The 24,547-nt window shown below is 40.9% G+C and overlaps 1 protein-coding gene across 1 annotated transcript in view; it reads right to left on the bottom strand.

Annotated features, from left to right (window-relative positions):
• The window catches only part of SASH1 (SAM and SH3 domain containing 1), a 98,696-nt gene that overhangs the window by 5,120 nt on the left and 69,029 nt on the right, over window positions 1–24,547 (bottom strand). Inside the window, exons 8-16 of the mRNA XM_008936129.1 lie at window positions 24,172–24,304; window positions 19,829–20,175; window positions 15,300–15,371; window positions 12,741–12,884; window positions 10,155–10,290; window positions 8,930–9,099; window positions 7,616–7,825; window positions 6,755–6,905; window positions 3,965–4,078 (exon numbers count right to left, since the gene is read on the bottom strand). Of these exons, the coding sequence (XP_008934377.1) occupies window positions 3,965–4,078; window positions 6,755–6,905; window positions 7,616–7,825; window positions 8,930–9,099; window positions 10,155–10,290; window positions 12,741–12,884; window positions 15,300–15,371; window positions 19,829–20,175; window positions 24,172–24,304 (1,477 nt within the window). The remainder of the gene's footprint in view (window positions 1–3,964; window positions 4,079–6,754; window positions 6,906–7,615; window positions 7,826–8,929; window positions 9,100–10,154; window positions 10,291–12,740; window positions 12,885–15,299; window positions 15,372–19,828; window positions 20,176–24,171; window positions 24,305–24,547) is intronic.

The following is a 24,547-nucleotide window of genomic DNA, read 5'->3' as shown; positions in this document are numbered from 1 at the left end:
GCCAGAAGGGTATCTAGCAAACAACATGCAATTTTTTTAGAAATGGGATATGTCTGTGCAAAGCCAGTCACGAACGGAAGAAAAACCCATGAAATAGGGAGTAGGAAATGGAAGAAGCAAAAACCAAGAAAAATGAAAAAAAATTTTTGAAAGTAAAATGAAATCTTTAGTTCATTTCCAGCCCTGTTTTACATAAAAATACAAATGTGGAGAGAACGGGAGGAAGTTCAAAACATTTTGTCTGTAAAATATATAACTGAACATGAGATTTTTAAGCTCTTTGCTTCAAAATGGTTTAACAGAAGTGCTGGGCTCAATGCTACTGTTGGTACAAAGGACAGCATTTCAGAATGTAATTTCTCTTACACAGATTTACATCAAGAGCAGTATCAGAAGGCCAGCTGTGTTTTCTCTTTTTCTAGCTATTCCTTCCCTCTTCCTGACTGCCGGGTCTAACTTCATTATGCTTCTCAGACAGCAAAAAAGAAAGGTCATATTTCCTGAAAACAGACTTTTAAATGTTTAAAAGTTGTTTCCATAAAGTGGAGAGCTACATAAACAATGTCCACAACTCCAACATTCCCTCCCTTTCTCAGAAGAAAAAAAAAAAAAGGAAAAACTACAAGGTTAAAGTCTATAGCTAGTAAAGTTTAAAACACATTTTTAACATTAGCATATTTGACAATAATTCATTCTTATGATTGCCTGGTACAGTTGAGCTGCCTAATGCCTTTCATAGTGTTGTCAATCACAGTAGCATCTCCGATTTACATGTGTGCAGAAAGATGCATGTGTCTTGGTGAAAACCAAGATAGCAAAGGTGTTCCTTATGCAAAACAAATGGAAAGCTCATATTGTTTCCAGGTTCAGTTCAAGCTACAGCTGTATTTCAACTCTTTTGTTTGGTGTTATGGTGCAGTTTTCATTAGACAAAGCACCATCCACTTCCCACGATAATTCTTATTATTAGAACACCAAGAAGGAACTTTTCAACTCTCTGTCACCATCTGTCTCAGAAAAAGATTATCTTGGAGAACATTTCCAGAAGTACTAGAGTTACAGAAACAAATTTTCAGTATTTTTCTTAGTACTTTTTTCTGTATGGAGGATTGCCTCAGAAATTTAAGCATTCAAAACCAGACACAAAATGCATCCAGTGGCCTGACCAGACCCCAGACTTTATTAACTTCATTTTGGCATTGCTTTCTGCGCCTATACTTTGCAAGCATTTCAAACAGCTCTGTTGACACAACAAAGATGATGGCACGGTAGAGAATCCTAGCCTCATTGCTTTTTTTTACTGATTACAAATTCATAGAGATGCACATTACATTAGGCAATGTGGTCACCTGTTCTGTTGCCTCCTTTTCTGGCTAATTAGCACTGAACGCTTAAGTGCTTTGGATGACTGCTTGGCACCATGGAAACCTGGGCTCCAGTTTCTGAACAAATCAGAGCACAGCCTTAGCTCACTTGATGAAGCCACGGTTTGTTCAGCTCTGCCCATTGCATGTGTAATTCTGATCTCTTCACACCCCCTTGCTCCTTGAAAAAGCTACACAGCACAACAAGAAAAGGTTCAAAGAGGCCAGGCACGATCAGGGACATGAGCAACCTGTAAGGAATAGTTAACAGGCCCTCTCAGATTAGCAAGGAGATGGTCTAGGAAGGAGTATGACAGAGGTCCATACAGAGGCACTGCTCAGTATGAAGGTAAGGAAGACCAGGGATGTTCATAAAGAGAAACAGTTTCAGGAAAATGTAAGAATGCCAGAAAACAGCACCCAGTTTTTCAAGTTCTTAACTCCTTAAATAATTCATTCCCCAAGAGTACCCCGGGAAGCATCAAATATGCTTGCTCTGTTCCTATACTGTTTTCTAACTATGTGCTTTTGGCCAGTCCTGTGAGAACTAGATTTCTGATAGGGTTTCCCTTACATTTCTTCCTGTCTAATGCTGAATAGGTCACAAATTGCACGTTCCTTGATCTCTGTAGACTGGAATAAAAACACAGCAATGCTCTAAGTACATTGCGGACACCTATGAGAATACCTAAATATTTCTGCAGTGAGACCCTGAGAAGTACCTATAAAAAATGTACCTGTACCACTGCCATAGTACATAGCAAACCATTTTCTAGCTAAAATGTAAAAACATCTCTGAAATCTTGAATTAATGTCAAAATGTCCAGTATCAGCCCCAAACAGGACAATATACTAGTCATCAAAATATTACATAAAACCATTCCCCCAAAAATCTGCAGACCAATTTCTTCTTCAAATGCATTTCCCCTTTATGTGTAGTTTATTATTGCTGATCTGCACATTATGATGTTTATACTAGACAAATGATTATCCTTATTTTAACAAATGAAAATCCAGTGTATTTTAAAAACAACATGCATATGAACAACCATGGTCCATGAACTTTGCAAAGAGGTGGAGCACATTTCAGATTAACCAGCCTTGACAAAATCTTTGAATGAATTCCATACCAAATGTTTTTTTCATAATGGTTTTCAAAACAAGCACTAAATGCATTTGTGAGCAAAAACAATGCAGAAATGCAACAAACCATACAGGAAAAGCAATATAAAAATAATCAGTGGTATTTCACATTCTGCAAAACTCAGATAAAAATGTTAGTTTAAATGTAAGTATCTAAGCAGACAGTCAATGACAATCGCTTTCTAAGGATTTTATTATATTGTTAAAATAAAGAAAATGTACAGGCAGCAATTTAACATCAGTGCTACAGCTATTATTTTGATGGCACTTAGAGATAAAAAGGAAATAAAATTGTCACATATGCCATATATTTACGTATGATTATATTCTAACATGCCTACTGTATGGGGATTCATATTCAAGAAGAAAAATTTCTTTCTGCTTTCATGAATTTAGTACATTGGCAATGTCAGACATTCAGCTTTCAAGCAAATTGTGATTTTCTTCAATAAATTGCTATTTCTGAGTGGCAGAGTGATAGAAAATGCACATACTGACAGAAAGATCTTTAGCTCATATTTTGAACTGGAAAAACTGCCACTACAAAGGTTGTACAGTATCTCTATTTATTCTGTCCTTGGTTTCCTGTTTGTGCTGGATGTCACAGGCTGTCTGAGGCCACGCCATGGCTCAAATGCTTGCAGTGATAATGCCAAACTCAAACCAACTTAACCTATTTTAATATTTCATCCCTAATGACAAGTTTATACCATGCCTCAAGTAAAGCAAGCTCAATCAGCACAACAACCTGGTTTCTTCAGAACAGAAAGCGCGATTTCTGTTATCATCCATTTCAGTGCATCACCTTTCACTGACGCAAGATAAGGTGAACAGGAATTGATATCATATGCATTTTTTTTTCCTAGTTTATTTCCTCGCCAACTTCTCAATTAATTTACCTTGCTAGTGTTCTTACACTAAAAAGTCCTAAATCTTTGCAGTTGGCTTCTGATCACAAAAGAACACAACATCAAACCTAAGCATGCACAAAAATATGGCATAAAACAGAGAATGTTTTTTCTAAGCAGATTTTGTATAGATTTAGAAGAAGTTCTCCTAAATTCAGTGGAGCTCAGAGACTTTTCCATTGCCAGTGGTTCCTTCACAGGCTATTGGAGTGTAAATAGTACAAGCCTCATGAAGCACAGCTGCATGAGAATATGATACAGGGTGAAGGCAGGGAATGGCAGTGAGAGTGTCGTCTACTCCCTTAGGATCACAAAAGAAAGGTGATTTGTGAAATGTGATCTGTTTCCTATCAATGCAAATAAATAAATTAGAAACAGTAGCAATGAAAACCAAGGCTCAAGCCAAGAGGGAAAGATGCAGAGTCAGAGCAAAGGAGAAAGTCATGTCTGAAGAGCTTGTGTTAGCTAAGAACAAGAGCAGACAGTATATAAAGCAATCTACTGAAAAAAGGCTGCAGGGATTACAAGGTTCATTGCTGTCACCATTACCATTCTCCAGGTTTTCACTGCTTTCATAGCAGCCAGAATCCCGAGGAGAGCATCCGGTTAGGCCTTGGCCTTCAATGAGAAGTTTCTCCTGAGATCCTGACTGGTCACTGTTACCTAGAGGATGCAAGAATACAATGAAAAACAGATAAAAATAAAATCTGGCTGAAGTTCTCAACCTTCCATTTTCAACACCATTATCTTGTATGTCCAGAGAAGAGCAATGAAGCTGGTGATGGGTCTAGAGCACAAGTCTTATGAGGAGCAGCTGAGGGAACTGGGGTTGTTTAGTCTGGAGAAAAGGAGGCGCAGGGGAAACCTTATCACACTCTGCAACTACCTGATGGGGGGGTTCTAGTGTGGTGGGTGTCAGTATCTTCTTCCAAGTAACAAGCCATAGGACAAGAGGAAATTGCCTCAAGGTGCACCAAGGGAGGTTTACATTGGGTATTAGGGAATATTTCTTCACCAAAAGGGTTGTCATGCACTAGAACAGGCTGCCCAGAGAAGTGGTGGAGTCATCATCCCTGGAGGTATTTAAAAGAGGTATAGAACTGGTGCTTAGGGACATAGTTTAGTGGTGGACTTGGCACTGCCAAGTTAATGGTTGGACTTGATGATCTTAAAGGTCTTTTCCAACCTAAATGATACTATGATCTTCTCTGTTGTATTACTTGTTTCGTATCACTGTTTTAGAAAAGCGTGAGCATTAGGAACAGCCATCACACGTGTTGGAAATATTCATCCCATTTGGCAAAGGATTAGGCAACTGCCTCAGTATGAGTGTCATGGAGCAGTGTGATGCATAATGAAAGCAGAATGGACCAAACAAGCACTTCAGATGCCTTGGGGACAAGTTCTGCAACTTATAAGCACAGAAATTTATTTAAAATGATGGTGTCAAAGTTCTTTGTAAGACTTAAAAAACCTCAACACCCAAAACAAAAGCAAAAAGCACCAAAACCAACCAAATCAAGTAAACAAGAATAAAATCCTAACTCTGACCTACTTTCCAGAAGGCACCAAGCAAAAGGATCGGGGGTCTGGCAAAGTTAGGTACCGTCCCCTAGCAAAGAGGGAAGGGACAAGGGAGGGACCAGTGGGAAAAATTCCCTTCTTTCCTTCCTTCCTTGGCCTGTGCAAAGAACCAACACTCAAATGTGATCCATCCAGGCTGCATAGGCTGGATTCCAGGAATTTACCCAGAATGCTTGGTCGGAAATAATATTTTGTAAAGAAACTAAATCTGGAGCTGAGTACACAGAAAACTGACTGCATGACGCAAGGATACAGTTTATGCTGTGTTTTCTTCCCCTGCCATAATATGTCAGAAATGGCTATTCCAATTTATATTCTCAGCAGATGAAAGATAATTATGGGGTGGAACCAAGTGCTGTTGCCCATCCTAGGTTCCAGCTGTCTGGTACCCACTTCTCTTTCTCCTCATCACCCTGACTTGGAGCTGGAATTGATACTTTCCAACCACCACATCACATAGTCCTTCAAGTTTTCAAACCAAAATTGAAGTGCCCTAAAAAAAATTATTACTTCGGGGAAGTGAGTGCTCTAAAAAAGTCTGCATATAATGAAGAGAAGCTCATATTAGGTGATGAAAAGCTACCCTGATATAAGTGAAAAGAATCTAATTCTACAACTGCGGTTTTACCGGAGGTAGAGGAGGACAGAGAAAGTGTGACTGCCACTTTGGGAAATGAATGAGCTACACGTCAGTGAAAGCTCAGGTCACATAGCACTGTCTAAAGATACTAAGAATTAAGCATTGCCTACTTAATAAGCAGCTGTTTAAATTGCTGCTATGGCAGTTTAAGCTAAAACATACAATTTTGCACAGAAGCAGCTGAGAAAGCCCTCACACAATGCATTCCACTGATTCTGTTCCATGGGATACTGAACTTCTGCTGACAATTCAGGATGAAGGGGTTGTTCATTATTGTCTTAGGTTGCTGCAACAACCTTAGGTATTGAGCATATCTAATTTCCTGTCTTAAGCTACACTTGTCCTTCAAGTGATTTTACTCTACCACGCCTGTGCCGTGACTACTACGTGGATGCTACAGCCCTGCCTCCTCCTGTTTAGCAAAGACACCGTTGCATCTGACTGCCATGGCTTACTCTGCTTTCCCTGATCTTTGCAGCCACTTGCCTGAGATCATCTGTCCAATGGGCAGAATGGCACTGCACCACCTTAAATAGTTGGGCCACTGTCTTTCACTCTTTGCATTTGACTGACACATTTTCTCTTTCTGAAAATTGCTGTGCTGTCACGCGTGCAACCTGAAGCTACCTTTACAATCCTGTAATTCACAGTCCAACAATCATATGCATGTGAAGGTAAATTAAAGGTAAGTTTAATTCACATTACCACTCTCCACAGCCCTCTGAGCTTTGAACTTTTTCTTACACATGATAACCTTCATGTCCTCCCTGTAGTCTAGAAGTTTCCTCTCATACCTCAGCTCCTTATTTTTAATAGGTCATCTCAGGATTTATTCCTGAAATCAGTATTCTGAAGGGTATGTGTCGTACAATTGACAACACTTGAATAAGCTGGATAAAAAGGCTTACATGAACAAAAGAATTCTGGCAGAACAAATGCAAGTCTTAAGTCACTCCTCAAAAATCTACATGCTGTTATGCAGGATTACCCTGGAAATAACTAGATTAGGAAAAGATAAAAAATCAAAATCCTGGAACCAGTTTTCTGCCTTAAGGAGTTCACAAGGTTCTTGGCAGAGCTTTAGTAAAACTGAAAACCTCAAACAAGCCACATACTATCATACTCCTGTAGAAGTTCCACTGCTGTGAGGAGAACAGCTCTGTGCTCAGGATCTCGGATGTTCAGTTCATCCAGATCTTCTTCTTCTAAAAGCTTAAAGGTATCCAGATCTTCATATCCATTGAACAGAAAAGTGGGCATGTGCTCCTGCATTAACAAGAAAAAAACAAAACAAAATGAGCAGCTGTAAAAATGCATATCTATTCGACTTACATTGTCAGTAAAATACTAGATTTTCAAAATTAGAAAAAAAGCAGTAGCTTAGCTAATGAAAACTACTGTGCAACAGCAAAATTACAGGATGATAGCTTGAATAAGCATTGCTCAGAGTTCAGGCAGGTAGCTGTGCCAGAATGAGAATGCTGCACTTATTTTTGTATCTGTATTGTATGAATTGGCCTGGGCATCACGCTACCTGCATGCACAATGCGGCACAACTCTGTACGAAGGGAGCGGTACAAAGGGTGAACACAGCCACACCAGTTTACCCCTAAGTCTTCTGAATAGAAATGTTATAAAAAGCAAAACTTCCTCCTTAAAGACAGGATAACTACTGTTATTTTGCACTTTGTGCTTGCTTTTGAAGTGTGTTAGCTGTTAGCCATACTATGCAATGATTTACTGCCTCTGAGTGCACACAACTTGCAGCCTGCAGCACTTCATCAAGCCTGACAGGCAGCTCTGCCTGGACCCAGCTACTTCTTGCACTCTGCAGCTAAGACCTGATTCTGCTAAGTGGTGTCGTGACCCTTAGGACTATGAATTTGGTGCGCAGCTTTCAAAACCAACAACTCCAAAGGTGTGTCTCCCTTCCCACAAGGAACACTGAAGGGGAAACAGAAAGAGGGAATTTGGACCTTTAAGTTGATGCGATCCAAGAGATCCTCAACGGACTTGGGCTGGGGTGGTCTGCTTTTCCGGCGTCTCCTGGTGGGCCGCTTCGGCTTCTCCTCCTCCTCGTTTAACACATCCACATAGATAAATTTGAAAGTGCCAACTTTGTTGTTCAACAGGCCCATCCAAGTGCCCATGGGGGGTTTGCTGATTATATCGATGATGTCACCTTTCTGCAGAGTGAAGAAGCAAGAAAGCCATTTAGAAATGTTTTCTGAGGGATATTCAAGCAAACACACCCACTTGCTCTTAGATTTTCAGGTACGCAGAATGGACCACACTCTTTAGTTTTCAAAAGGTTTACCAGAGATCTTGTGAAAATGTCTGATTATACTTGCTTTACAAATGGAAGAAAAGGGAATTAAGTGACATGCCTAAGACCACAAAGCAAGTCAACAAAAGAACCTTGAATGGACTCTGACTGTCCAGATTCACAAAGCTGCTTACACTCCAGCAGTGCATCACTGTTGCTTCATACAAATGTCTCTGAAGCCAAGCAACTGTCTGAAATCAGTGCAAATAAGAACATGCTCAGTGTATATGGGCATAATCTCAGAACAGATCTCCTGAGGAAAGGAGGCATATGCAGAAGGAACCGTGCAACACTGTTGCTTTCCCTAATGTGCTCCTGACTGTAACAAAGAAATGGATGCATAACTGGTTTTGTATCCTTAAAGAGATTACCTGACATACTACTGATGTAATAGGAATTAGCTGCCCTCAGAATTTTAAGTAATGAATGTAAGAAGTCAGATAGTTTGAACAGAATACAGTACAACCAAAAATAATAAAAGCTGATAGCCAGAAAAATCAAAGGTGACAATTCACAGTCAGTAAAGTAGTTCAATATTAATTCAAAACAAGTTACACTGACTGAAATGCCTTTCAGAGATACTATGTTCAGGTGTACCCACATTTCTTCCAAGAATTTTGATTTTTTTTTCCAGTGATGGATTAGTTCATTCTGGCAGACAAAGTATTTTTCCAATTTTTCCAACAAAATCCTTGCAAAATGGAAATGAATTTGTGGAACTCTCTTCTTTTTCCAGAAACTAAAGATGAAAGTATCTTTCCCTGGATATGGAGAAACACTAATACTTACTTATGTTCTATGACACTGCTCTAACTCAAACAAATCTTAAATGTGTCAAAATCAGACAGGTTAAAGGGCTTAAAAAAAAAAACAACTGTAAACTCATAGCTCTTGCAAAGAGCTCTTAATTAAGAGCTTTGCCAAAATAAATGTCTGACCCCTTAAAACCAGATGTAGCTGGTACCTTGAGCTTCAGAGAGTCTGTATCATAAGGACTTGGAGTAAAATCAGTGTGAACTCTGGCTCTTCCACAAAAAGGTCCTCTGTAAGGAGGCTCTTCATCATCACCATCTTCTGATTTCACGCTCTCCCTGTTGCTAGTTGAGGAATCTGTTGTGCTCACTGTCTGACCGCCTGTGTGAGAGACAAAGTATCAGTCCATAAAAAGAATCTCTTTGTGAAGACGGTTCAAAAACAGAGGCAAGACAGAAAATGGGTCTACTTTCTACAAAACATAGTAATCAAACTTTAAAGTTCTTAAATGTTGCTATTTCTAATATGACATGTGATAGGAGAGTTAGTTAATCTTCTTTGCATTCCTGTTTTCCCAAATTCAGCTCCTCAACATTTAACTAGTGTCTCATCTATGGTACATCACAGAAGACATCCTTTCTGGGAAGTTCTGCCCACAAAAAAAGCACAGTGGTATGAGGAAAATAAGCTCTGAATCCTACATGAGGGTTCCAGCATTCCCCTCATGTCCAGAGATTTGTTTTTATGGCAACATTTTGTACTGATATTAAAAAAAAACCAACCAACCAAAAGAACAACACAAAAAAAACCAAAAACAAAATAAAACCACCCAACAAAACAAACACAACAAAACCCAGAAGATTTTCAGGAGTTACTTTCAGTTATTTAAAAATAGAGCTTCCTCTTCAGTCTTTTTTTTTTGTTTCTATTGGTCAGTAATTCATAGTGAAGCGAGTTCACACCATCTGTGTCCCACTTAAACTGTTCTGTGTAGAGACAACCTTAGCCACAGAGGCTTTAAATAATAGTCCTCCAACTAGTTAACGAGAGAACCTCAAGGTCTCTCTGTAGTGGTGGTGTGAAGCCCGTCAGGAATGGCCTAGAGAAGTATAGCGTGAAGATCTGCCAGTTTACTACCGCCCAAGGACTGTAATTCTCACTCCAATCATTTAGATTGTAACAGCAGGACCCAGAAGACCCAGCCAGAAAGCAGGATTTCACTTTTTCAGGGCCCTGTATAAACACAAAGCAGAAAGACTGTCTCTGCACCAAAGAGCTTACAGTTCTTCGTAAACCCTTAATGACTAATCCATCAGCCTTTCTACTTCTCAACCACTGCTTCTGCTTTGACTTTCTCCGATTCTGCTTACTGTGGAGAACTTTCTCTGCTCCCTGAAGCCACAGGAATGGAGCGAGGCAATTACAGCTGAACTTACTCATGGAGCTCTGACCGCTCAAGGAACTCCTCAGGCTCTCCACCGAGCCACCGGCTTTCAGCTTGGGTTTGTCCAGGGAGTCAGTGTCCGGCGGCGGCGACTGCGGAGAACCTGGCATGACCCCGGGGCTGGACTCCTGAAAGGGGTTGAACCACTTCAGTTTGGTCAGTGAGCACAGGCACCAGCAGAGCTGCTTGCTCATTGCCAAGGAAAAAGATTCTGTTTTCCTGCTCTTTATCAGGCAGCACAAAACCTTCTATGTTTATCTGTTTAGTGGTGGCCACTGTGGCAGAACCCCCACTTTATTAGGCATGGTAGCAGGGGCAGGAGCAAACAGTCCAGCCTGAAAAAGCTAGTGTTGTAAGTACAAAACCCACAATCACACAAAATTCCCAATTAAAAGGTTTTAATGACACATGGCATTTTTTTGCCAGCAGTACTTTCAAAACAGCTAACGCCAAAGTCAGCTTTTTGAATCAGATTTTGTATGAAGATTAATACAAACAAATCAGACAATACAAGTGAGACATACAGCAATGTACTTCCTTTTGTTGTTGTTGTTATGGACTTCTGGTATCTTTGCTCATTTACCTTTAAGAAAAAAAATGTAGCCAGAGAATGCAGCCTGGGCAGAGTACAAATACTCATGAACATACATACATAAAAAGATTTTGCCACATGTGCTATAGGTGAGGCAAATTCTCTTTTCATTCAGTCAAGTATTACAGGAAATCGAAAAGGGTCTTTTCTAAATTGAAATTCTGTCAGCCTCTATGAAGCACAGCTAAAGTCAAGTAGTAGAGACTAGTGGCCAGAATGACTTTTGCCTCTTTTTTTTTTTTTTTGAATGCAGAGACACTGGCCCATAAATTTGAATCATGATGCCAGAAAGGCACATATTCCAAAATGACTGCACCAGAAAGTTTGAAAACAAAAGAACTGGAGCTTGCATATAAGAAGAGTTTTTGTGGAGATATGTGGTCATAAAACTTAGATGAAAGGTATTATCCGCATGCTGCAGAATTATCAAGAAAAGTCATCCCAGCATATGACTTCAGAGGTCAAGTCAATCTTGGAGAGAGCCAGAGAGCAGCATCATTGCTAACTCAGTGTAATCTGAATTTTCAAAATACCTCTTTCTTAGGCAGACTTTGCAGAGGGGCATTGTAAGGCCAAGTCAGACACGGAGCATCTTCTTACCAACACCAAATCATGTTAGATCTTAAAATGTTTTAATTGTAAATTTAAATCGAATAACTAACTGTAGCACTGCCTCTGGTTATGAATAAGTACAGCTAATGGCCCTACAGGAAAGGGATTCTAATGTTGCAAAGCATTGCACAAAACTGGTCACATTTAGATCATAGAACAGGATCATAAAATCATTAAGGTTGGGAAAGACCTCTAAGATCATCCAGTCCAACAAACATGCAACACTAAACCATGTCCCCAAAGTGTCACATCTACAAATTTTTTGAACACCTCCAGGGATGGTGACTGCATCGCTTCCCTGGGCAGCCTGTTCCAGTGTCTCACCACTCTTTCAGTAAAGAAATTCTTCCTGATATCAAATCGAGACCTCCCCTGGCACAACTTGAGCCCATTCCCTCTCATCCTGTCGCTAGTAACCTGGGAGTTTCTGCCTCTCTGTGCTGTCTCCAGACACTGCAGCTCGGGGCTGTTACTTTGAATGCTCCTTCCACAGGCACTAACGCTTTGCATTAGTACCAAAAGGAGACCTGCTGGGGCAGGACTCCATCCCCTCCACTTCCATCTCCCCGTGGCTACCAGCGTCCCCGGCGATCCCGCGGCCGGGACGAGGCCACTTGGGGGCGATGTGAGCCAGGCGGAGCTCAGCTTGCCCGCCGGCTTCCTGAGCGATCGCTTATACATTTCAAGTGCCAAGACTGGTTTTTAACAAACGCCGAGGCATTTTTGACACTCCACCAAAGCAAGAAACCCAAAGTATGCGAAAAGGGAAAAAGACAGCAATTGTTCCTGGGCCACTGAAGTTCAAAAGCCCAATTTAGAACTAATATACTTCATTTTTGCCTTTAAGAATAAGCTATAAAAATACGTAATGAAAGAATAATAGGAAAATCTTCTGTGGGGTGCCCCTTTCTGACTACACTGTGCATCTGTTTTAAAGGGCTGCTGCAGAGGGCAAGCTCTGATGGAGAAAAGATCTGTCATATCTGAGGAACCGTCTAAGTGAAGTTACGCTGGGAATTTAAACTAAGGTGCAAATTGTGGATTAAATGTACCACTGTGACCTGTGTCACAGACTGGTTCCCTTAATAAATAACGACGACAGAGAAAGAAATGGAAATAGAGAGCAAGATGTGTAATGTCACCAACAACAGGCTTCTGCTGATGAGCTACCTGAATGAAAAACTGAAAATGCATTTTTATGGTTTGGCATCTATAGAAAGCCACTTCACAGTGAGGGGTTTTATAAGAACATAGGAATAAGCCACACCACATAGTCTTGTTAGAAATTTCTTCAGAGATGGCTTGAAGCATAGGAATCAATACTGATTATCACTTCTACCCTGTTAAGTGGATTCCACTGCAGACCTTACGTACCTGCTCAGACAGGGAGCCGCTATATTTTTTAGACATTCTTTTCTTCATGGTTTCTTTCACAGACTTCACCTTTTTGCCCAGAGATATACGGGATGCAGAGGGTGATTTGATCACTTCTTTATAAACAAAGTCTCCCTCTTTGCCCTGTAAAATAAAACAGGGTTTAAGCCTATAAAATACAACAGCCATTTTTCTCCTCAGTCAGCAGTCATTGCAGAGGTATCCAGGCAAACACAGGACAGCAGCACGGTGTCCTGTTTAATGCTCCAAATTCACTGTTGAGACCTTGTGCAAATCATGGTAGCAGTCCACTGCACGTTACTCCTAAGGCTTGATGTGTAACCTTTGCTGCAGGTACCTGTCTGTACATGTGTTGGTGTCTGTTAGGAAGCCTTTATGCCTCTGAGTTTCAGGTAGGTATGTGACCTGACAGAAAACTCCAAGTTTCATGCCAAGCCCTCCCAACAGGACAAACAACAGTAGTTGTGGCTCATGTTGGTCAATACTACATACAGTTAAATGGAGTAAAGGCACCGCTGAGATCCTAGCCAAATATATATCTGTGTGTGTGTGTGTGTGTGTATATATATATATATATGGATACCTACATTTGGCTACACAAATTTACATTTTATTTTTAGACAGGCATTCCATTAACCTCTCTTGATGACCATCTCTGTGGCTTCACTGTGCATTATTTATAAAAAAACCCAGACAAAACGATGCAAAAATGCTCCTAAATCCATCAGACACAGTAGAAGGTTAAACTTGCACAGCTGTTCTTAAGACACAACAGGACACTGCCGAAACTAAATTAGCTGGTCCATATATAGCGGATGACAAAGGCCAACTGCTTTGAATGCATTTAACCTTTTCTAAACTAGCTTAAGATACCTAGCAGTTACTTACACCACAAGCACACACAAAGAATTCACATGGATCAGTTGATATTTTGCCAAACTTACTTGTATGACTCAGCCCTTATTCAGATTGTCCAGGCAGCATGTTAAACATGGTCATTGGCTCTACAGTGTGTCAGCAATCACAGCAAGGCAGCTACTCCTATAAGCACTCTCCATTGGCAAGAGTGCACCAAAAATCACAATGCAAAAAGGGCCAAAATCTGTTTGGCCAAGTAGATTGCCTATTGAATTTGGGGTCTTGGACTTGGTTTAATAATCCCTCTGAGGAAGATACAGGCATAGAAGACAACAAACTAAAATAAGTGTACACTATATTCTACATAAAAGTTTTGGGTTCGTTTCCCCTCTAATTTTATGTATGTTTGCTACTTTATTAATTCTCCCAAAAAGTTTATCTGAAATTCAGCTGATATGTCATTTCGAACATTTCTCTATTTTTTTCCTTTATATGTTGTTTATGAGTACAATTTTTAATCTTTTAGCAGAAATTAAGGACAGCTCTTTGCCTTATCTTTTTGGAAAAAAAAACTCCTACTTAATGGACTTAAAATGTTTTCAAGATAAAAATCCTTGATCTGCATACATCATTCTACTGTACTTCATCTCTCCCACTACTGATGCTTATATAACATCTAGATTTCACAATTTCCTTTACCAAAATAAATTCGAACAAAATACATCAAGGTAGTTATGTTTAAAGATAAACACTAAGTTCAGAAGTTAACTTTTTTGCTGAATTGAAAATTGATGCGTAAAATAATCACCCACAGTTTTGGCCAATTTCGTGATAATTTATGATGTTAAAATAGTAATCAGAAAAACAACCCCCAAAAAGGCCAGCTGACATAAAAAAATAATACAATGTGGGCATATAAAATATTTCACGATTTACACTTGATTTAACCAAACACAGACGTTTTCAGAGATAATGTTGAAACAGAAAAGAAAAACATATATGGGAAAAATGAGAAAATATGTTGGCAATTTCATTTGATATAAAGTTCTGGCTGACTTCTGTTATTTTTGGCCACAGGCTGACCAACAGTAACACTGGGATCAACATGAGTAACATAAAATGGAATCAGTTCTCAGGGGAAGTATTTATTTTTTTTTTTTTAAACACAGATTGCTCTGAGATCAGTTGCGCAGCACCCAGCACAATGGGATCCTGGTCTACTCCAGAGCTCTTGGATACAATGAGAAAACAAATAATAAATCTCTTACATAATGATTTCCACCCAAATAGCTTGCAGATCTTCAGCCAGTGAAGGTTTGCCTCACCATTCCAAACAGTAAATACTTTTACCAGGAAAGTATAGAAATATTGCATTTTGCCAGGAGTGATGCTGTAGGAAGTCAGACATAAGAATAGAGCACAGATGTGCTCCCAGATCTGTGCTTGATCACTAGTTCCTGCCTCTTTACACGTACAGTATATAAATACTTCTACACCCATGGATATGGGTGGATATGTTATTCTCAAAGCTAAAGAAGTTTGAGGTTAACAAAGACACTCTGCCTTCTTGGATCCCCAAACTGTTATTATGGACCTAAATTACACTTCAGTATGTTATAACTCTATTGCACGTTTCATTTTAGGCTATTTCAAGTATGCGCCTTCTCGTCCTAAACTCACCATTTGGTCAGGACTGTTTCCAATATGAAGGGAACGATTTGTCAAGTCAAATCCTCCAAAGCTACAGGTTCTCTGCAAAAAAAAAAAAAAAAGGATGGATACAGTTCTGTCACAATAATTAGCTCACTCAGAACATCTGTGATTTGGAGAACACCAGTAAAAACACGAATGTCTGCAAAAATGGAAACAAACAAACAAAAGGATGGAGATTATAAATCAAGAAATCTGTTATAAAGCAATTTAAGTCATTTGTCTTTTCCAGAGACAACTCCCTGGCCTAAGGTCTGCTGCTGTTGAGTCATCTACTGCCTACTCTTCTTTTTAAAAAGAAAAAGGCTCTTTGGCCTGAAGAAACTGTTGATCTTATGCATCAAGTTTTCCAGGGTGCTGGCAATTCCACCTCAGCACTCCCATCTGCCTTCATAAATAAGTCCACAGTAGCACTGAAACAGACAACCACCAATCTTTTAAAGCACTGCATAACCTACCTTCTGGGAATAGCTGCACAGACTCCACTCCCACTGAAATACAGGGAAACACTAGAGGCCTTGTAGGGCAAGCCCTTGGTACAAGGAGGGAAAAACCAGCCCAGCTATGCACTGTGTCCTCAGAGGCTCAGCAAGCCCTGCTTCCAGAGGAGGTATCTACCATCACACCCGTGGTGGTACGTGACAGATCTGTTACTTCCAGGAGAAAGCACACTGTGTTTGCAGTGCCACAATCACCAGGCAGAGTGACTCAGTTTTGGCTGAATGCATAGATGTAGTTTATCCTAATCAGCCCGAATAAAATAAAGCAAATCAGCACTATGACATTGCTTCCCTCACAAGAGCAGAGGGCAGCCAAACTCAGCTGCTGCATTTCCACAGCAAACTACTGTTTGACTGTGGCAGGTGAGTCTCTGCTGAAACTTTGATATCACCTGAAAAAAGACCAGACACCGAGGGGACTCAGAGAGAACCCAGCTTTTGCTTTGCAATCCAAAACCTTTGAAATTTTATTTGGCCACTGAACGACTAAGTGCACAGTACTCAAGTACCTGGCCCCATCAGAAGCCTCCCAGGGCAATCCAGGGACACAAATGCATGGCAGTTACAAGTTACTTGCACAACTTCAACTAAGGGCTCTGAACATGAGTTGTGAGACAGGCAAATGTTTATTTTAAGTATTCTCTTCAGAGCTAGAGTTTAGACAAACAGGAGGTAGAAGATAAACCACTTGTGAACCGTAAGTTCTTAGGGCCTGAACTATCCAACAGAGTAACTTCAAAGATACCTTAAGACTCAGCTAAGCATCAGATCAGACCTACAAAGCATTGTCCAAACAGTACTGTGAGTGTGTACTTGGGAGTCAGTGAAGACCCACCACCTCAGAACTGTCTTCTTCAACACCCTATTAGGAAGAAGCAAGCTCTGTGAACTATGCCACTTCTTAAACAATTACATAAATTAATTCAATTGAAGTAAACATTCTTCCTGCCCTGTTCACTGCTAATCAGCTTATATACTAATAGCTTTAACAATAATTTTCTTCTCTAGCTTTTATGTTGGGTGCTGTGTACCCACAGTGCTTGGATAACAGTTTTTGTACCCACCACAACTCTACTAGAATTCAAAGCCAGCTTTGTCGAGGCCCCACACACATTAAAAAGAGTGCTGTGATGTAGAATTTTTAAAAGTTGGGTTTTTTTTTTTGTTTTTTTTTTTTTTTTTTTTTTTTTTTTTTTTTTGTTTGTTTTTTTCTCTTTTTCCAGAAAGCAATATGACTATGGCATAGCTTTTAAAATTTTTTTCTGGAAAGCATTTGAGAGCAACCACAAGTAATAAGATCAGTTTTTAAAGCACAGCACGTTTGGATATGAGTAATGTCATCCTTCTGTGAAGAGTCCATTCTAACTAATCCTACAGCGTATGGTAACCTCAGCAACGAAGAGAGAACATCTGGGACTGCTCAGAGCAAACTTGTCTGTCAAACCAGCCAGAGCTCCTCCTGATGAAGTCTTCTCAGAGAGCAAAATGTCTGTTGGTTAAAAGCTTCTAAATAAATGTACCGTATTAACAATGCTAATTGTTTCATTACGGTCCTCCTCATATATTTAACATCTGACTTCCACTTTCAGATTCCAGTAGCGACCCTGGCAATATTGTACCAAACAAAAGGTCTGTGGATGAGGAGAGGGATATTCAATGGAATGGCCATGCAATCAAAAGTTCATTTTGGGAGAAAAGAAAAACTGATGCGATTTGAAAATTCCATGCATGTCCAGGTCACTGAAACAAATATAAAAGACAAAGATGAACAGCAAGGCAAGACAGAGTGACCAGTTCCACTGAATACATAGGCATTGCAATTTCCCTGAGGTTGCAGCAAACAAACATTAAGTGCTTTTAGGAAGAAGGAGTGGTGGCATTAGTTGAAGTTTGCCAGCTTTTTGCAGTTTCAGGAAGCAGTGTGCTGGAAAAGCAGTAAAAGCAGCGTGTTTCCACCATTTATCCCATTTAAATGAGGCTGGAGGAGCAGTTGACTGAGGAGCATCTCAAGAGCAACAACAAAACACTATCCATTTCTCCTCTGTTTGTATCTATGTGAATAAGCAAAAGTCAACCCAGACGGTTTTCATAATGAAATTACTATAATGAGACTACTTATTAGAAGAACTGAAAAGCTTTTTTCTGTCATCTGTATTTACGAAGACAGTTTTAGAGGATATTTTTAATTATGAGGCATCTCTAGCACATATGAGTATGGTCTTTTGCCTGAGATACCCCTATTATTGAACCCACAGAAGGATGAGGAAGGTTTGCGTTATCATTGTACCACACTTATGGGAAAACAATGTCTTTTGAGTATGTCTGTGAAAATAAACAGTGCCCTATGAGTAGCAGGGTAAGCAGTCAATGCAGAACAGAAATAGTGAAGCTGCCAAGAGAGAACAGTCATGGTACTGGGTGGGAAAAAAATCTATATTTTGTGGCTGAAGAGCAAAAAGTGAACCATGAAGGCTTGGTCACCTCCCACTGGTTATTCAAGGAGACCAAGGCTGTGACTCTTATATTGAGAATACCTCGCACCTGGGGAAATGAAGCAGAGCCCTCTCAAAATAAAATCTGTAGTTCAAGATGAAAAGCTGTTTCTACTGTATTGTTCACTGGAATATCTTGCTTAATGTTACGGGTGCACTGCTGTTTCCACTCTCCGGAGTAGGGAACATATCCACATTGTCACCTAGACAACACACTAGCTAGGGCAGCTTTGGAGATCTGGCTGGCCCCAAAGGCAAGTTCCTAGGAAACTCAGCATCATGGTTAAGGGAACTGTCAAAACTAGGTCATATAATCAGGAAGCAGCTTTGGATTTCTCTGGAGTGCTCAAACCACTTAATTTCCCATCGTACAGCACAATTTCCTTTTTTGGACACCCCTTGTTTGCTGTCCATAATGCTCTGAGGGAAGGTGGCCAGGGACAGAGTGGTGGTGAGCAGCAAGCAGCAGAGTAGCATCTACCTAACGTAAAACTTACTGTCTTTCTGCAGCTGTGCAACAGAGAATACAGAGCTGGGTGTATGAACTGATGAGATGCAAACTGAGAAGGGGAGGGCCAATATGAGGCAATGACAGTAGAGGAGAAACAGAGCACAGTTGACTAAGGATGCTCTAATCCTCTAAAAATTTTGTTCGTCTCTCAGTATCCCTTTAAGAGAATATTGACTCCCAAAGCATCACAAAGAACATATTTACAGCATCTCAAAGCTCCTCTGTCCACCAGTAATGTTAATTTCTGTACTAGGTGAATTTTAGAAGCTTTTTTTTTTTGTGGTATTTGCTCTCTCATTTTGTTCCTCTGTACAGAGAGTCGACAAAACTCTTCTCTGACGGGATTATATCGAACTCTTCCCTTACAGCTGAATCACAGTGCTTAAGAGTTTCAATCATCAAGGAAGGCAGAAGCACTGAATTTTAGCTAAAAGCATAAAGCAGAAGCTGTTGACTGCAACCTCAGAGAAACTGGAAGACCACCTTCATGGCAACTCTTTGACTCACAGACTTTTGGTGGATTCTCAAGAGAACCCTTTTAGTACAGCGATCCACTGTGGCAGCCCACTTCCTCTTGGCCTCCTCATCCTCCTCCAGCAGGCATCTCCTCAGGTCCTGCCTGTCGGCCTTGCTCAGGGTCCTGTCAGTAACGGGACGCACCAGCTGTGAGAGGTTGAGGTGGCTGTACAGGCTTCTTTCCACCACATAGGTAATATTGAACTCGCTGACAGAAGTGCGCCCTCGTAGCCTTCTGTTTGGGAAGCCACAACCTCCACCCCCTTTCGTTTTGTGCCGCAGTAACTGTAGGTCACAAGTCGTGGGGGATGCTCCTTTCCTAGCAGGGCGCTGGCAAAGAAAAGCTCTGGAACAGGAATAGTTAGTATCCATTTTCTTCAATCGGATCTGCTTCCTTACACTCTGAATCTCCTCCAGGGACACCAGAAGATGGTGCTTGTGCCTGTTGCTGTCATAAAAGCAAATGCTTTCTGTACTTACCCCGTGGCTCAGTGAGCCGAGGCTCTTCTTCATTTCCCCATCTGTCAAGGAGCGGCAAACTTTCTGAGTCTTCTCCTCTTCTGGGTAAGAGAAAAATGTCCCGAGTTTCTTGGGAGGCTTGATAAGGCCACGGCTATCAGTTTTGCTGAAGGTCTTCACCAGCTTCCGGTTAGCTCCCCAGGTATCAAGACTGCTGGACGAGGGAGAAGTAGTAAGTGAGTCCGAGTCATCCTCTGGCTGCTTTTCGCAGGAGCTGTCAAAGTAGAATTGCTTCTTGTGGACTCCAGAGTAAAGTGCCGATCTGTCATCCAGTATGGGAGAGTTGTCAAGCGGGTGATCTTCCACACCTGCAGGGGACAAAAGCAGTCCAACACATGTCATCCTTCATAATTCTCTAAGATGTTTACCTGCATAGCCTTACTCTATTTAAGATGTCCACCACTTAAAATGGAAGAAAACTCTTCCTGATACAAGCAGCCTGGAAGGTATTTGCGAGGGGATAAATCCGAAGCAGCTCCCTCCAATTTTGAAGAGAGAGTTCTGGGATGAGTTAACAGTAGACAGACAACAACGTCCTCTAAGTAAACTCATTGTTATTTTAAGTTTCTCTCTTTTATCTACAGCTATGTAAGACCACAGATGCTTTTACCAAGAACCCCTTAAAAGCTCGAACTGGGATCTGTTTCTCATGTTTTTCTTCTGATATCATGGTCTAGTGAGATTACAATAGGTCAGAAGTATACTTGGATATTAAAAATCAAACAAGCATCTCCAGGTCCAGTTTTGCAATACCCAGTGCTGCTGCTGCTGCTGCAGAAAGCAGTATTTTCCCCAGAAAGTGATGGAGCTGAGCTCCAGGAAGAAATTAAAAGCTTTGGGTTTTCAGTGGGGGAAGAGGCACCAATTTTAATCACACAGAATTTACCTAAAGAGGTGCAAAGAAGAAAATTAGGTTAAATTGCAGGTGTACCAGTCTCAACTGTGTCCTGGTACTGACAGAAATACCTGGTTTTCACCAAACACTGAATTTCACAGAAAGGGAAGACTTTCTGCAAGTACTGGAGATGGGCAAACAGCCAGGTCTCCTTTTTGAACTGGAGTCAAGGGAATAAAGGACTTGAAATTGCAATTCCTTTTCACATCTATCATTTAAGAAACTTTTCCCTGGTGTTTTCTTCTGAGCAAGGCCTAAGCTCAGGTATCAGATGCAGTAACAAGGAAAGAGTCAAACAAGAGTCCTTGTTAAACACATCCTTCTCAGTCCTGCGCAACAAATTTCACAGCATTCATAGGTGCGTTATCAGAAACATACACAGAAATGTGTCTGTATTTGGTTTTTTCCAAAATAAATTTCTTGCCTGACCCAACTTTGCCTTCATCTTTGATTGCTTCTGCAGTCCTACAGCAGAGCTAAATTTGAATCATTACTCAAATACCGATGATTTACTAAATTCAATAACAGGGACACAGTTCAAGATGAAAGAACATTACTTGCCGTGATCAAGCTCCGTCTCCTATTTGAGATATGTTTGCTGAAACCTAAGACACTATTTTACCAAGATAAAACTTGCTGTGACAGTGAAGGGATAGTGGATCACATCTGACACACAACTTTCACTCTTGAGAACTTCTATACAGTAGATCTGTACACTGGAGTCTGACTTTGACACCACTTTCACTGGACTCTCCAAGTTGTTTTTTTTGCCCTCTACTTAATTTAAACAGAAAATAGACATTTTTCCTGGGTCTCAATATGTGCTGATAAACAATTTTAGTCCACTGAGTAAGTATGTTTTTAAACAGCTTGTAAAATATGCATTGTGTGTCAACATTGTAACAGATGTTATTTGGAGTGTGTCCACGACACAAAGCCATAATGACACAGATGTAAATGTGATTTGTTTTTAAATACTATATAAGAATGTTGCCCAGGAATTAGGAAGCTTCAGTTATTTGGCTAACTAGAAGCAGACTAACAAAAAAATACACATGGATTCAGCTATTGCCACATCCTAGTAAGTATCAGATCATCCAGATATATATTTAGTGTGATAACAGAGTCAATAGTAGACATGTGAGAGAAGAATCTGGGACCAGTGTATTTTTCTTTAAGAACTACAGCAATGTTTAAGGGAAATTTGACAAAATTGTTCTTTTGAAGAAATTCCTTTGGAGGATTATGAGGAATCTTTTTTTTTCTGGAGAACTGCACATCAGTTTTCAAACCAAGCCTACTCTCACACATCGTCAAAGATTGTTGAACACTGATGAATTTATTGAAATTTTACTGATGTTACTGATTCAAATTTTATAGCTAACTCCCCAAAACTTAGCTATATAGGATTTCACATTACTTCATATTCATAAGACAGATGCTAATAACAGCAGCAAACCACTCAAGAACCAGACCAGTCAACTGTGGGTAACTTGGAAGACCAGACAGCAATCCCCAAATCTGACCACAGTATTTTTTCTAATCTAGCAGAGCTGTCTGACACATCCAGATGGGAACAGAGACCTACATTGTGAGATACAGGGATGGGCAGCATTTATGAAACGCTTTTAATTTGACACATGAAAACTTGGGTGAAAGAAAAGTCAGATATCTATTTCTAATATAGACTCAGCTACTTAAGGGGCCTGTCACTTATGTAGAAGTTATGCAGAAGTAATCTATGATATTATTTAGCAATAACTGGGTTTGCTAGTGTTTCCTGAGAACCAATGTACAAAGGAACTCCAGAGTGCTAGATAAAGTGCAAAGTCAGAGTTATAGGTAATTTATTCAAAAAAGCCTGGGGTTGAAACAGAGGAAACAGGCCAGAGGTACAGAGGGAAGGAAACAGAGCAAATAGGGTTTTTTTGACAATCGTTAATTCAATGATTTTTCTCGGGGAGGATGGGGGCTGAAAACTGTGTATAAAAAAAAAAAAAAATCTTGGAAGGAACTGGGATACTTAAAGACTGAAGGAAATGAGGAAATGAGGCGAAACACTGTAAGAGAGGGAATAGAGTGCAAAACAGTTAACATGCTGAAAAGACAGTCAGGTCAAACTGCAAGACGGCATCTGGGTGCCCAGTGTCCCCTGGGCTGCCTGCTCCTGCAGCTGCTCCTACCCTGCAGCCCCTGGCCAACTGCTCCCGGAGGCTTTTCCCAGGCCCACGGGGAGGGAAGGGGTAGGACAGGCCTCTCTGGGGTCCCCTCCCCAGAGCAGGGTAAAAATAGCCCTGCTTTGTTAGTTCTTCCTTATAAATCATGTTTTGGCTTCCAAGATAACCCAGCTTTATGTTCTCTCTATGAGGTAACAAAGCCTTTTCAGACCATGACAGCTGCCCAGTTCTAGATTGGCCATGCCTTTCACGCCAGCCAGGAACACCATCATCACACAGGAGAGCGGCAGGCTAGAGCACAGATCTGCCAACAGCTTCCTGCCACATACCCAAGGAGATGCACACATTCCCCTTAAATATACTAGTAAGGAATCACGATGCGGCGCAGCTCACTGCAAAGTCAGTGTGAGGTCCTGGGAAGGCCACTGAGGTAAGAGAGGTGCCCACCCACCACTCCAGTGAGGACACAAGCAGGGCTGTGCAGAGAGGCTCCTGAGGCTCAGGCTCCACTAATCAGAGCGCTCACATATGGATACAGGTCATCCAGAGTTAATTCTGTAGCATGGAGTCCCCAAGGGCTGAATTCTGTTTCCCGTTTCCCTACTCTCCTCCTCCTCCCTTCTCTCCCCCTTTCCCTTGGCAGCAAGGGTCATTCAGGAGCCAAACTGCAAGCAGGCTCCCCCAGAAATAGGAGTTAACATTACACGAGGCAGTTGCTATCCCACAAGAATGTTTGTTAGGAGTTTCTGTACTTTTGTCATGGGATGATGCCATGTGGTGCAACTGTACCACCAAGCAGCCACTCCCCTCCCAAAACTGGCGAGAGCTTCACCTGCGTGCCATCCCAGGCCTTGGGGGACGGAGCAAGATGGTGGTGGCTCTGCATACCTCCTTGCTGAGCCTATGCGGTAGCCAGCTGGGATTGCTCCTAGTCTTATTCCCTCCCCAGCATGGGGCATAAAACATAAACCAAGTTCTAATCTCTTAATGAGGGGCTCTCCAGCGCTGTTCTGGGAATACCAGGGGACCAGCAGCAGCCACATGCTAGGCTGTCACTTTCTTCTTTCCACAGTCTCAAAAAGCAGTTACTCGGGTAAGGCATGCACCATAGAGAAGGCACTACTATCCCTTAAAAACACTCCACCTCTCCCTCCCCTAGCCCTCCACTTTCTGTCCCAACAGAAACATGTATTCATACATGCAGTTTTGACCATATGAACATTGCTTTTTACCTTCTGTGCTGGGTTTTTTCATTTCTTCCACTCTTATGAGTTTCTTCCTGACTCTGCGAGTAGAATTCACCAGCTTGTGCAGCCTCTTAAACTTCACCGACTCCTCTGTTTCATCATCAGATTGTTCTCTTGACTGGCAAAGAAACAAAGGGAAGGTTAATAAAGCAGTAGTTCTACAGCAGAAGTAGTTAGTTAACCCAGCTCATATGCTGAGCTGTGTCTATGCAGCTCTGTAACTGTTATATTTTCAGGTCAGACAGAAACTTTTAAATTACTGAGGGTTTTCTTTTTTTTTTTTTCCTTCTCTTTCCCCTTTTTCTTTTTCTGAAAGCATGACATACCATTTTGATTTCTAAATCAGTGCAACGTAAGATCC

Source organism: Merops nubicus, unplaced genomic scaffold (assembly GCF_000691845.1).
Source record: "Merops nubicus isolate BGI_N331 unplaced genomic scaffold, ASM69184v1 scaffold8212, whole genome shotgun sequence".
Taxonomy (NCBI): Eukaryota; Metazoa; Chordata; class Aves; order Coraciiformes; family Meropidae; genus Merops; species Merops nubicus.
This window is presented reverse-complemented; position numbering and strand designations above follow the sequence as displayed.